The sequence below is a fragment of the Pleurodeles waltl genome, chromosome 4_1, assembly GCF_031143425.1.
Source record: "Pleurodeles waltl isolate 20211129_DDA chromosome 4_1, aPleWal1.hap1.20221129, whole genome shotgun sequence".
Classification (NCBI taxonomy): Eukaryota; Metazoa; Chordata; class Amphibia; order Caudata; family Salamandridae; genus Pleurodeles; species Pleurodeles waltl.
The window spans coordinates 603,187,294-603,201,032 of record NC_090442.1 but is presented as its reverse complement, the minus strand read 5'-3'; the positions used below and the strand labels follow the sequence as shown (position 1 = coordinate 603,201,032).

The window sequence follows — 13,739 nt, the reverse complement described above, 5'->3', positions numbered from 1 at the left end:
ATTTTGGTTCACCCTTCCGCTATCCCTGATGGTAGCCCTACCAAAACTCTTGTACCATCTTCAGAACTTCTCATACCCGACTGGCTGTCCCTTTTTCATGCAGGTTAACCCCCTTTTGCGATTCTTGATTTGGGGAGGTGAAACCCCGCAGGTGTCCCTAGGAAAGTGCTGTCGACATGTGTTCAATGGGGGGGACTGGCCACCCCAAATATGCTTCCTTACTATAGGGCGGCCCATCTTCTCGTCCTGAATGATTGGTGGTATACCAGATTTGAGGACCAGGCCTATGCCTTGGAGGAATGGGTCATGGGTCCCACTAACCTGCCTCACTTACTGTATGGAGGTGCACTCCCAGATCGGCTACCCTCTGCCACTCCGGCCGTGCTGACGGCATGGATGGATGCACTCAGAACAATGGGTTGGGCTTCCAAACTCACAGTGGAGACCCCATAGTGGCAGGGGACACGACTCCCATGGGCGGCGGCCCTTGGTGATGATATTATGACTGGGACACCACTGGAATCTCAATACTAGGGGACGTCCTACAAGAGGGGCTACTGAAATCCTTTTTAGACTTGCAAATGGAATCTGACCTCCACTGATCCCAATTTTGTCTGATATCTCCTACTCAGGCACGCGCTTCAACCTTGTTTGTCTCCTGGGGAGGATGTCCCCGAGTACTCTCCCTTGGAGGCTAAGTTGCTCCTGACTAACTTTAAAGAACACATCTGTCTGACATATACCACATGCTTGTTTGGAACATGCTGGATTGTATGACCAGGGTACAGGAGGCACGGGAGTCTGACTGGACCCCCCTGACAATGAAGAATGGATAGAGGCACTGGCTGCCCCAAGCAAGACAGCAATTGCCTCCCAGTTTAGACTGACACAGTTCAATTTGTTACATAGAATGTACCTCACACGAACACAACTCTGTAGAATGGGCTTGAACTCCTCAGGTCGATGTTTGCGCTACGACCACCTAGAGGGAGATATGCTATATACTGTCTGGCAATATCCTGCCCTCACTGCTTACTGGGACTATATCTTAGATACCTTGGGGAAATATTGGGATGTCCTATCCCAAGAGTGCCCAAATATATATTACTGCATGCTACAAAGGGCATTGAGGGGAACAGATACCATAGGGCTTTTCTACGGCTGGGATTAGTGATAGCGAAAAGAGACATCGCCCAGGTATGGAAGTCTGAGTCTGCTCCACCCACTACTAAATGGGCCAAGAGCATGACCCACAGTATGGCCCTGGAGCAAAAAAAAAAAAAAAAAAAAAAAAAAAAAAAAAAACTAAATATTTGGCAGACGTTGGCTAACTTTAGAGGCATAACCCTGGAGCCCTGATCTGCCCTGGACACACAACCACATAAGGAGGGACACGGCTGAATGTCATGTTTCCATTGTTCGTTAGGCCTTCTGGACGGGAGTGGGGGAAAACGTTCCAGCCTTGCACAGTGTCAATGTGGAATATGGTACCCTTGCAATGTCTTACTGTATACTGATTACATTGCTTAATTTGTAACTCAAGTGGGATGATAGAGATGATACGAAAAACAAAAAAACCCGAAGTTCCTGCAGTCTTGCCGTACGCCAAGGGGCTCCCCCAGGGAAAGATCTTGCATTCTTTGGCACATTTTCCCTTTTTGGAGGATCTTCAGACATTTTACATCTTGCTTTGTCAGCTTTGAGTAAACTGTTTGCAGTCTCTCATTTCTTACCAGATTGGGATCATAGTAGGCCTCCTGAGTTGGTGGAATGACATCAATCTGAGTTAAATTGGCATGGAGTGTTTTTGAGCAGTTTATCAGCATGTGTTCCAAACTTGTTAGATCCTGAAAGAAAAAAACATGTTTGAATTTTTGTTTGTTCTCCTCAGTTAAAAATATCTTGACATAAGAGTTTAACGTAATATTTAGGGACAAGATTTCACGTGTCGCCCTTAGGATTAAAAAAATACTACACTCACACAATGCAATTAACCTACCCACTGTTTAAACAAATTAATTGATTTGTGTTTTCATGTTTCTTGTAGGAAATCTCCTCCGGATTACCTCACCAAACATGCACCTCTACAGTTGAAAATAGCTTGATCAGTCACTAAAGTACAAGTTACTTACCTTCGGTAACGAAATATCTGGTAGAGACATATCCGAGTTGCAGATTCTTTACCTTAGAATTTTCCACAGGCGTCAGACTGGATCAGGAGATTTTTCTTCCAGCAATACCCTTGCGTGTCAGTAGGTGGCGTTGGTCGACTCTGCGGGCATCACAGTCGCTGATGACGTCGGGAGTAGTACATAGATGCCGCCTCAGTGCAGTGACGTCAGTTTCTTTGAACGACTTTCCATGCCAAAGCGATTAACCGCTAAAAACACTGAGATTGGTGAGCCAGAGCTAAGGACCTGAAGGGTGAATCCCTGCCCCTAGAAATCAGTTTGCAAGTGGGGAGAATGGGCGGGTCGGAAAGGAATCAGCAACCAGAATATGTCTCCAGCAGATATTTCGTTACCAAAGGTAAGGAACTTGAACATCTGATAGAGACTTCTGGTTGCAGATTCCTTACCTTAGAATAGATACCCAAGCAATGCCATCCTCAGAGGTGGGCTGCGAACCAAGATCAAACTAGAAAGTCCTGCAGGACCGAACGACCAAAGGAGCCGCCTGATGGACCTGACTGTCCAGGCAGTAGTGTTTAGCAAACGTGTGCAGAGAAGCCAATGTAGCTGCCTGGCATATATCCAGGACAGGAACTCCGTGTGCTAATGCAGTGGCAAGCAGCAGTCTCTCTGGTGGAATGAGCATGCAAGCCCTCGGGGGTTGCTTCCTGGCCAAAGCATAGCATATCTTGATGCAAACAAGTACCCATCGAGAGATGGTACGTTTTTGCACCACCTTCCCTTTCTTCGCACCCACATACTCGACAAAGAGTTGATCATCCACCCAGAACTCTTTAGTACGATTAAGATAGAATGCCAATGCTCTTTTTGGGTCCAGACGGTGGAGTCTCTCCTCCTCATGGGAAGGATGTGGGGGTGCGTAAAAAGTAGGCAGGGTGATGGACTGGCCCACATGAAAAGGCGTAACCACCTTTGGAAGGAAGTGCGCAACACCACTTTGTCAGGGTGCTTAAACAAGTATGCAGGTTTGGACGAAAGGGCCTGAAGCTCACTCAACCTGCAAGGAGAAGTGATGACGAGAAAGACAGTTTTGAAGGTGAGGAGCGGTAAGGGACAATTGTGCATTGGCTCAAGGGGAGTACACATTAAATAAGTAAGGCCAATATTGAAGTCCCACTGAAGCATGATAAATGGAGTGGGAAGAAATAAATGGGTGAGACCTTTTAGGAATCTACTTACAATAGGAGATTTAAAGAGAGAGGGCTGATCGGGTAACCTGAGAAAGGCCCAAATGGCAGATAAATACCCTTAAAGGTGGCCAAAGCAGTGCCAAAGAAAGAATGAACAAAAGAACCTCAGATAGAGAGGCAGAGAGAGGATCAACAGATTTGTTGGTGCACCATGCCACAAATTTATGCCAATGACAGACGTATACCGTTTTGGTGGAGGGACGCCTGGCTGCCAAGATAATATCACAGACTTTGGGTGGAAGATGAAAAGTCATCAACTGGCGCCACTTAATCTCCTAGCATGAAGGCTGAGATTGAACAGGTTTGGGTGGAGAACCGTCCCCTGCTGCTGCGACAGAAGATCCGCCCAAAGAGGCAGTCTGAGTGGAGGATCGATGGCCATAGTCAATAGCTCTGGATACCATACTCTCCGTGCCCAGTCCGGAGCCACCAAGATGACTTGGGCCCGGTCATTCCTGATCTTTTTGAGAACTCTGGGCAGAAGTGGTATAGGCAGAAAGACGTAAAGGAGGCCGGAGTTCCACTCAAGACGAAAAGCGTCTCCGAGCAAGTGCCGCCTTGGAAACTCCAATGCGCAAAACAGCTGACATTGCGCGTTCTCTGCAGAGGCAAACAGATGTAACCAAGGCTCTCCCCACTGCTGAAAGAGACCTTGCGCCACCTCTGGATGGAGACATCACTCGTGATCGGCTGCGCATCGACAGCTGAATTTGTCCGCTCTGGCATTGAGAACCCGCCAGATGTTGAGCCACCAGGGTAATGCCCCGATGTTCCAGCCATGTCCAGAGACATAGTGCCTCCTGACAAAGGGTCCAGGACATACTCCGCCCTGTTTGTTGCAGTACCACATGGCGGTAGTATTGTCCATGAACACCTGTACTACCTTCCCTTTGAGGAAGGGAAGAAATGCTTTCAACGCAAGCCTGATCGCCCGGAGCTCCAGAAGACTGATATGGAGCCCAGACTCCACCTGAGACCAGGGGCTTCTAATCTCTGCCTCTCCCATGTGGCCACCCCAACCCAGAAGTGATGCATTTGTCACTAAAGATAGATCTGGCTGGGGAAGGAAGAGGGATCTGCTGTGGCCCCAATGCGGATTTGAAAGCCACCACTGAAGGTCTTTCGCAGCCCCCTCTGAGATCTGGACCATTTTGGAGAGATTCCCCTGATGCTGCGCCCACTGGAACTCCAAGTCCCACTGCAGAGCCCGCTTATGCCATCTGGCATGTGTCACTAGCAGGATGCAGGAGGTCATGAGGCCCAGCAGCCTCAGAGTCAGTCTAACCAAAGCCCAAGACAGAGGCTGAAAGATCGGAATCATAGCCTAAATATCTTGGACTCGGTTTTCGGGAGGATAAGCCTGAAACTGCACTGTGTCCAGAACCGCTCTGATGAAAGGGAGCATCTGTGAGGGAGTCAGGTGTGACTTCAGCATGTTTATAGTGAACCCCATCGTGTGCAGGAGGCTCGCCGTAGTCTGAAGGTGGGAGACAACTTTCTGGAGCGAGTCCGCCTTCAACAGCCTGATGTCAAGGTAGGGGAAGACTGAGACCCCTCACCTGCGCAGATGAGCTGTAACCACCGCCATCACTTTCGCGAACACACGAGGGGCGCTGGTAAGGCCGAAGGGGAGCACAGTAAACTGATAGTGCTCGTGACCTACCATGAATAGGTAACGTCTGTGGGCAGGCATGAAGGGGATGTGGAAATAAGCGTCCTGCAAGTTTAACACTACCATCCAGTCTCCTGGGTCTAAGGCAGACAGAACCTGAGCCAGGGTGAGCATTTTGAATTTCTCCTTCTTGAGGAAGTAGTTGAGGTCCTGAAGGTCTAGGATAGGACGTAAGCCCTTGTCCTTTTTCAGCACCAGAAAGTAGCAGGAATAGCAACCATGACCTACTTCTGACACAGAGACCTTCTCTATAGCTCCCTTGGCCAGGAGAGCTGTGACTTCCTGGTGGAGAAGTGCCAAATAATCGTCCGGGAGTTGGCGGAGTGATGGAGGCATGGCTGGTGGGGAAGATTCGAAAGGGAGGGAGTAGCCCTTTCAAACGATCTGCAAAACCCACCTGTCTGTGGTGATGGATTCCCAGTGGGGCAGGTGATGGCAAATCCTGCCGCCAACTTGATGGGAGTGAGGGACGGACTAGGAGGGTTTGGAGGCTGCAGAGGGGGAAGAGGTGGACTGGGCTGACCTCTGGATCCCTGTCCTACGTGCATGTGGGATTCCGCGTCCTCGGCCACGCAGCGGCTGAACAGCATGGGTGGCACAGTGGCTGGGCAGGAGACACAACAGGGAACCCCTTCCGTGGCCATAAAAGGGGCGAAACGCGGACTGCTGGGGGTGAGAGGCAGCGAAAAGACCAGGGGACCGAGCTGTAGCCCGCGAGTCCTTGAATCTCTCCAAGGCCGAATTCGCTTTGTCTCCAAAGAGGCGGGAGCTGTCAAAGAGCATGTAAACGAGAGACTGTTGGACATCCCCCGAACAATCAAAAGTACGCAACCAGGCGTGGCGTCTTAAGGCAACTGTTGTAGCAACTGATCTGCCCAGAGAGTCGGTCGTGTCCAGCCCACATCGGATTGTGAAATGCGCTGCATCTCTCCCATCGTTGACAGCTTGGGAGACGAGGGCACGGGCCTCCTCCGGTATCTGTGGCAGGACTTGTGCAGCCGTATCCCAGAGAGTGGGTATAGCGGCCCAAAAGGCATGCAGCGCGAGACTGGAGGAAGAAAACTTCTTCCCAAATTGTTCCAGCCTTTTTGATTCCCGATCCGGGGGTGCAGAAGGGAATGCGCCTGGGGAAGAGGAAGCCTGGATGACAAGACTCTCAGGCATGGGGTGTTGGGACAGGAATTTACGGTCATTCAGAGCGGCCCAATGGTGGTGTGTGTTAGTCCTATTCACAGGAGCCCCGGTGCTAGGTTTGGACCAAGTACCCAAAAGGACATCGGTGAGGGCTTCACTGAAAGGTAAAAGGGGCTCAGCTGTGGAAGACCCTGGCTGAAGCACTTCCGTCAGGCGGTTGGACCTGACCTCTACAGTAGGTAGCTCAAGGCCAAGAACCTCGGCCGCCCTACAGACCACCATAGCATAAGTCGCTCCCTCCACCGTAGCCACGGTAGGAGGAGACAGCATGCCAGCATCTGGAAAAGTGTCCAGTCCACTGGCCTCGCCCAATTCCTGTGCCCAGTCTAAAGATGGGTCATCCTGGTATTAAAAAGGGTCCAGGGACCTCACCAATCCTTCCCAGAATTTGTACCCATAGGAAAAAGGGTCCAAATCCGACCTGGGGTGAGTAGGCCCCATCGAAGACAGAGGTGGTGTCAGCTGATGCCGCTCCGACTCAGAGTCATCGGGGATAAGGATCGGGTCCACGTTGATAGTGGACACTACTGACGCTGGGAGCGTCGACAATCAACACGGCGGCGGGGAAGGCCTCAGTGGTGCGACCGGCGCAGATCCGCGAGCGGATTTGGAGGGGACCTGTGTGGCCTGAGCTGAAGCAGTCAGCGCAGAACCCAAAGGCCCCCAACGGAACCTATTGGGCCAGAAGGCACCTTATAGGGGTCGGTACGCCCAAAGAACAGAAACACTCTATTTCCCTCCCCTGCTTCCCCTTTACCCAACCAGCCCAGAAAAAACTTGCACAGAATAGCTACACCCATAACATTGACACACTTCCGAATGTGCATGGTTATCCTCTCGACTCTCTCTAAAATCACTTCCACTAAATTGACATAAATGGTCTCAAAATTAAGCTATCAAAGCATCCCTCATCCCCATCCTAGATCCTTATGCTATCATGTCCACACTCATCCGCTGTGAGCAATTTTCTTTACCCAGCACCACTTTCTTCACTCTCCTTCCTGCATACCTCAATTAACTCACTCCCATTTCTATGGGTTTTATCTCTTTCTGTACTCAATTCAATACCATCACCTCCCAAGTCAAACACCTTGGACTATATTCTTCTTATGATATAGCATGCACAGTTGACCCAACTTTTTTCAAGAGCACTGATAGTTTGGTTTTGTTGCTCACTGGCACAGTGGGAGGACATACCAAAGTGCATTTGCAACAAGCAGTCTACAAGCGTACCCCCTTTCTGATCTTGCTATGGTATGTCTCACAGCCAAATAAAGTGATAATTATAGCCACAGAAGCTGGCCTTTCATCTACTGACCTACTCAGCAAAATCCACTTTTTCACATGACGGAAGGTCATGTAAGTGCTCATGTGCAACAATGCTTTGTGCACAAAATGATGGCTTCTTACAAGAGAGTAGGTCCCCGCAGATGTAACCTTCTTCAAGAGCAGCCCTAATAAATTCTCTTTGAGACCTTGGGATTGTTTAGAAGGTGTTGGGCATGATAAATACATAGCCAGCTCTAACCAATTCAATCCTGCCTGCTCTTCTATTCGGACTAGACACTGTGAGAAGCTTGAAAAACATACTCTGTTCCAGTTATGCAAGTGCTTAAAAACAGCAGTTTGCAATAACAAACTGGTGTGAAATCTTCTAACCCAAAAACCAAATTAGTTATGAAAAACTGTAATTTCGAATCAGTATCATTTGATTTCAACTGCAGACTATGCAGGCCACCTAAGAGTGAGTGTGCCAGGACCTATACTTTAGTGATATGAGCCTCGAGACTGAGACCAAAACTAGAGATACTGTATAAACCTCAAATCTGAGCTGCACTCTTGCATGAGAGGAATGTGTTGAGAACAAAGTAGCTACCCAGAACAATGAGGACAAAAGTCCAGCAGACCAATGCACCCTATATCAGACACAAGTTAAAGATAGCAAACTGGTGCATGACCTGATAATTATCACAAAGACAAGACAAATCAAAGACAAGTGAATCTGCGTTATGAGCTTTAACTCCTGCACAAACACTGATGGCGCCTCATCACAATGCTCTGCCTGGCAAAGCATTGAGCTTAGTGTCTGTACCCTGGTGAGAGTGCAGCTTGAGGAAAACGTATCCACTTCTATTCTCCAGAAAGCTCTGGCAACTAAAATGAGGCTGGGAGTTGCCTGGGATTGCATATTCGACTGCCTTCGCTCTTTTTGGAACACAGGTTTGTCCCTTATTCAATTGCATTTGGTAGCACAGTCAATAGCTATTTCTGCCTGCCCTGATTCTGGCTGTTTTGGAATCGATTATCTATGGCCTTCTATTCTTCATAATACGTCATCTAATGATTTTGTTTATCGATTTAGATGGGTGCCTCTGATACAACGGGTCATTCTGGCAGTGAGAAATCTTCTTGGCTATCAGACACTAAGATATAGGCCCATTTTAAGATAAACATCACCTTTGCATACCAACAACAAAATACAAATTCAAATGGAGACTCCAAGGACACAGCAAATCCTAAGCAATGATCAGTCGATATCCAGCAGCTCCTATCAGTTTCTCCAACTGCACCCAGTATCTGAAGGAACCAGTGCACAAACAAGACATTGTACTAACTTTCCAACGGGTGGTAATTACTACTTTGATATTGGTACCTTTTGGCTGGGTTTTAGGACAACAGCTGTGAGTCAAACACTAGAGCTAGTCTGACATATATCCCTGTTATCTAGAGATCCAGACAAGCCAGCCACATACAAGAGATGCACCGCAGACTGTATGTTGACTCTGACGTAAATAAAAATATATTAACAATACATTATTTAATAGTACACACTTTCAAAATGAAAATACTTTAAATATCTTTTTTTCAAATTTTCAATGCCACCTTAAAGCCAGAAATCCCTGAATGTTTCCAATTGATTGCAATGATGGGATAAAGAATAACATTGGCCAAAATAATATGTAGGTGATTTAGCCTTTACCGTTTTTGTGTTTAATTCTTATGTTTGGACTTATTTATTGGCCCCCAAAGGTGCTCAGATCTCCATCTTGGTTTTATTGCAACTCATTGTAAATGTGAATAAGGTTTACACGTTTTAGGAATAATGCCACAGACTCAACGTTGACTTTTATTGTATTCACAATACGATTTTATGATTCAAAGTACAATGGGGTTTAAGGCTAAACAAATGTTATCATGCTTTGATGATGACAGTCAGCCCAGTGACTCACTTCAGCTTCTGTACTGCAAGGCTGGGGTTTGTGTATGGTCATTCTCTACTTATTTGAATGAATATTTTTAAATATCTAAATCAACAATGAATTCTATTCCTTTATTATATTTGAGTGCTTTGTTATACTGCACTGAGACCTAGACCTACTACCCCCTCAAGAAGTCAGCCATGATTGCTCATCCACACACTACCAATGTGACAGACACCAGGGGAATCTGGCCTAGTTTACGGCAGACTTCAACATCCTAATCCATGTGACAACGGAGACAAACAATATCCGCCAAGGACACTGCCCCGTACTCTCAAACTGTCCCTGGGCGCACAGAAAAGTATCTGCACTCTTTATAGCAGTGATGATTAAAACATACACCCGCACACATGAAACAGAGGGCACATCCTGCTTTCCTCTAGTGCTCTGGCATCACTGTCTGATGAGATGCACTTCTTAAAGGAAGGGGTGGCAAAGTCATTGACAACATAATGGCGCAGTCTGAATGAACACACTTTACATAACAGCAAAGTGAACTGATGTTTTATCATTGAAAGCTATAATGTATATGTATCTACCTGAACGAATGTGTTAATGCCATTCACGCGAACTGATTTATTTCATTACACTACTGCAAACATTCTCCTTCCACACTTAACTAACAATAAAAACACACATTTAATTCATTTCTAAAACCAAAACCTCACCTGCAAACTTAATGGCAATTCGTGGATCCTTGTAGCTAAAGTACGAATCTCACGGTCAGACAATATGCCTGATCCATCTGTGTCGACGTCATCAAAAACCTTTGAAATGTTTAATGGCTCAATGGCACTCATCAAATAGTAGAAATAGGAAAAGGCAAACTGCATGTCTTCAGAATGGCGAACTTTATGAGCTGACGTTTTGTCAAATTCGTCAGGGTACCTGAAAATGAGAAGCTTGGTCAGAAAGCACATAATTAAAAAATAAACCCTAGACAAATCAGACATTTTTATTGGAAACTTCAATCATTTGGAGCAAACTGAAATAATGATAACAATCAATAAACTCATGGCGCTCAAACATGTATATTCCAAGCAAAGAAAAGTTCACAGCTGAATCAATATTACAAGATGTGCGGAAAACCCAAACGTCAGAATTCTTCCCCGGAACACACACTCCCGGTGCTTAGTGGACTGAAGAGTGATGGGTACAAGGCGAAAACGTGCAAAAAACACTTATTTTCTTGGTTATTGGTCATTCTGAGAGTTCCAGCTCACACCAGGTAATTACCATAGCTGGACACGAACGAGCTATGCCTGTTCTGCTGAAGGAGAACAGTTTGGTCATGTTGGCATAGGTCATTATGCATGTTTTGCCTTCGCTGTCAACAGACACGAGTTCATTTGAGGTTAACTGGTTAAACATCCACGTCCATTATTAGGTGAGCTAGCGGCTATCAGATATTCGGTATCTTGTCGGGGAAACCAGGATGCGAGACTGGAGACTGTTAGGTTTGTCCAGCAACAAGAGCCCTTTGTGTAAAACTAATGAGAGTGGCTTTAAGCAACAGACTTTCTGTGAACGTGATTTTATTCGAAACACAGGCAGACATTTTCAACTCGGGCAACAAACATCGCATTTTAATGGTTTAATATACGTAATTCTGAGAGAGTTAATGAAAGAAAGGGAGAGTACATACTTTTGCTAAGGGATAACATGGTTATTTAATATCGGTGGCTAATCAAAATTATAAAGACAACCTTAATTTACTGGAAAAAACGGAATATCACAGTTGACGTTATACACAATATCCTCGATCTTATCATTGGCGAATCATATGTTTGACAAAACCAAAGTAAGAAGTAGATTTCTTTACACAAATTACATCGAGTGCAAATCCCACAATTGCACCGACCACGTGTCCTCCTAGAGATTGCATATGGAACGCAGCCATGCAGCTGTAAGCAACTGGATCCTTGCGGAGTATACACGGACTGCAGATGCAGCTGCATTTCAACCCAGGTAACATGTATATTCACGTATGTGAAATGTAGATGGAAGATTGTAGCTCCACTCTCAGCAACTAAAAATAACTCCAATTATGTAAACAAAGCTTCTGCATTTACACTCCAAACCTAGTATCACGGGGGTTCAGCTTTAATCCAGTGCCCATAGAACAGCTGTGTATGTGGATAAGATATTGATATTTACTGCGGTTGCAGATAAATCAATACTGGTCCTACATGATTTAATTAGAAAAACATCAGAGGACTATAGATACCCCCCTAGTAGGGATAATACCGACGTCTTTCCACTTAACCAACTTTGCTTTCAGGATACGATTAAAAATGCCAGCCTACAATGGCAACCTACATTTACCAAGTAGGTACACATATGAGTTTCCAATGACTTACATGTGTATCAAGCATAACACAAGAAATCACCCTCACCAAAATTAAAGAACCTCCTTATCTAAAAATATTACATGGTGGAGTCTATCTTTAACTGCTGGTCACACCAGTAGTCAACTTTCTATCCAATATGGTTCCAATCAAACTCTTATCTAATGTTATTCTCTGCTGTAGACATCCTATAGTAAGATCATTATCAGAATTTGAAGGCCAGAACATTGTCAAAGATACTCTGCATAGGACACCAGGAAGGGGGTTGTAGATTTCTGAACCGGTTAAACTATCAATCATACTTTCTTTCATGACAGGACACAGGGCCGCATTATGAGTTTGGCATGTGGCGGAGGTCGCCCGCCAAACTCTTTGGGTCGGAAGACCGCCACTCTGGTTTTTCACCTGCTGGCCCTATTATGAGTTTCCTGTTTCCGCCCGCTGGCCCAGCGGGAAACTACCAACAACAGTGAAGCCAGCTTGTAATCGGGCCGGCGGCAATGTTGCGGTGCGTCAGTACTCGTTGTGCTTTTAACTGCCTGTAATTCAGGCAGTGAAAAGCGCAACTGGGCTGTCCATGGGGGCCCATGCACTGCCTATGCCAAATGTATGGGCAGTGCAGGGCCCCCATGGGTGGAACTGCCATGCAAAAGCTGGCAGACACGGGACTCGCAATCCACAGGGCAGGGCGGATTAAGATGGCCAGCAAAAAAGTGGCAGTGCTGGCAGTCTCACAGTGGTGCTTTTGCCACGGTCCTAATGTAGAAGTCAGACCGCCAATTTGGTGGCGGCGGTCCCACTGCCACGTTGAGTCGTAATTAGGCCCTTAGTCTGGTTCAGGGCCGGCTTTAGCAATCCATTGCGACAATTTGTTTTGGAACCTCTTGATGACCTTCTTTTCCACGGATTTCCTCACTCTACTACCCTCCAACAATGCCCCTTATCTCTCCATCCCATCCAGCTTCTGTTCGTTAATGTGACATTAATGGTGGCCAGGAGAGATATTGGGCCTCATTACGACCCTGGCGGTCGGCGGTAACACCGCCAACAGGCTGGCGGTGTTCCGCTAGCTATTAAGACCGTGGCGCATTAGCCATGGCCATACCGCTGGCCTGTCCAACATACCACCAGGCTTCTGCCTGGCGGTCATAATCCCCAACCACCTGCCTGTTCACGGCAGTAAACACCGCCATGGAAAGGCTGGCGGTAAGGGGGACTCGGGGTGAAATTCGCGACGGGTGCTGCTGCACCCGCTGCACATCAACATTGCCGCCGGCTGCAATGTTGGTGTGACTTTTCCGCTGGGCCAGCGGACGGAAAGACTGTTACTGTCTGCTGGCCCAGCGGAAAAGTCATAATAGGGAGCCAGATATACCACCAGCCCTAGTGGTATGCTGGCACCCGCAGCTTTGGCGGTCTTTTTAAAAGACCGCCGAAGTTGTAACGAGGGCCATAGTCAGGTACTGGGGAGGGACAAAGGTTCCCACAGTGGCAGAATGGTCATCAAATATGGACTAGTGCATGAGGGCACAAAAGATGGTGTACTGCATCAGGAGCTATCCTCATAAGCTTTAAAAGATATGGCCCCAGTAGAAAAGGTCTGAAGATGCCTCAGGCATAAAGGGGAACCAGGAGGGTTCTGTAGGCATTACAGTAAAGATGTATGGGGGAACCTCAAACAGGTGTTGGTAGAAAGCGACCGATAACTGAAGCAAACTGGTGCAACGTGGAAGTATGTGGTGACTGCAGGGTTGTGGGATCCACCAAATAGAGAAGGGTTTTTCAAGCCTTATTGTAACTGCATTCTAGTGTTACGATATGAAACTCAATAAAAAGATATTTAAAAAAAAAAAAGAATCATGGCTATATGGCACTGCTCTCAT

The 13,739-nt window shown here is 46.8% G+C and overlaps 1 protein-coding gene across 2 annotated transcripts in view; it reads right to left on the bottom strand.

Moving 5' to 3' along the window:
* The window catches only part of GNPTAB (N-acetylglucosamine-1-phosphate transferase subunits alpha and beta), a 417,324-nt gene that overhangs the window by 98,717 nt on the left and 304,868 nt on the right, over window positions 1–13,739 (bottom strand). For both annotated transcript variants that reach the window (XM_069229013.1, XM_069229014.1), the window contains 2 exons: window positions 10,177–10,396; window positions 1,734–1,847 (listed from right to left, as the gene is read on the bottom strand). In XM_069229013.1, the coding sequence (XP_069085114.1) occupies window positions 1,734–1,847; window positions 10,177–10,396 (334 nt within the window). The remainder of the gene's footprint in view (window positions 1–1,733; window positions 1,848–10,176; window positions 10,397–13,739) is intronic.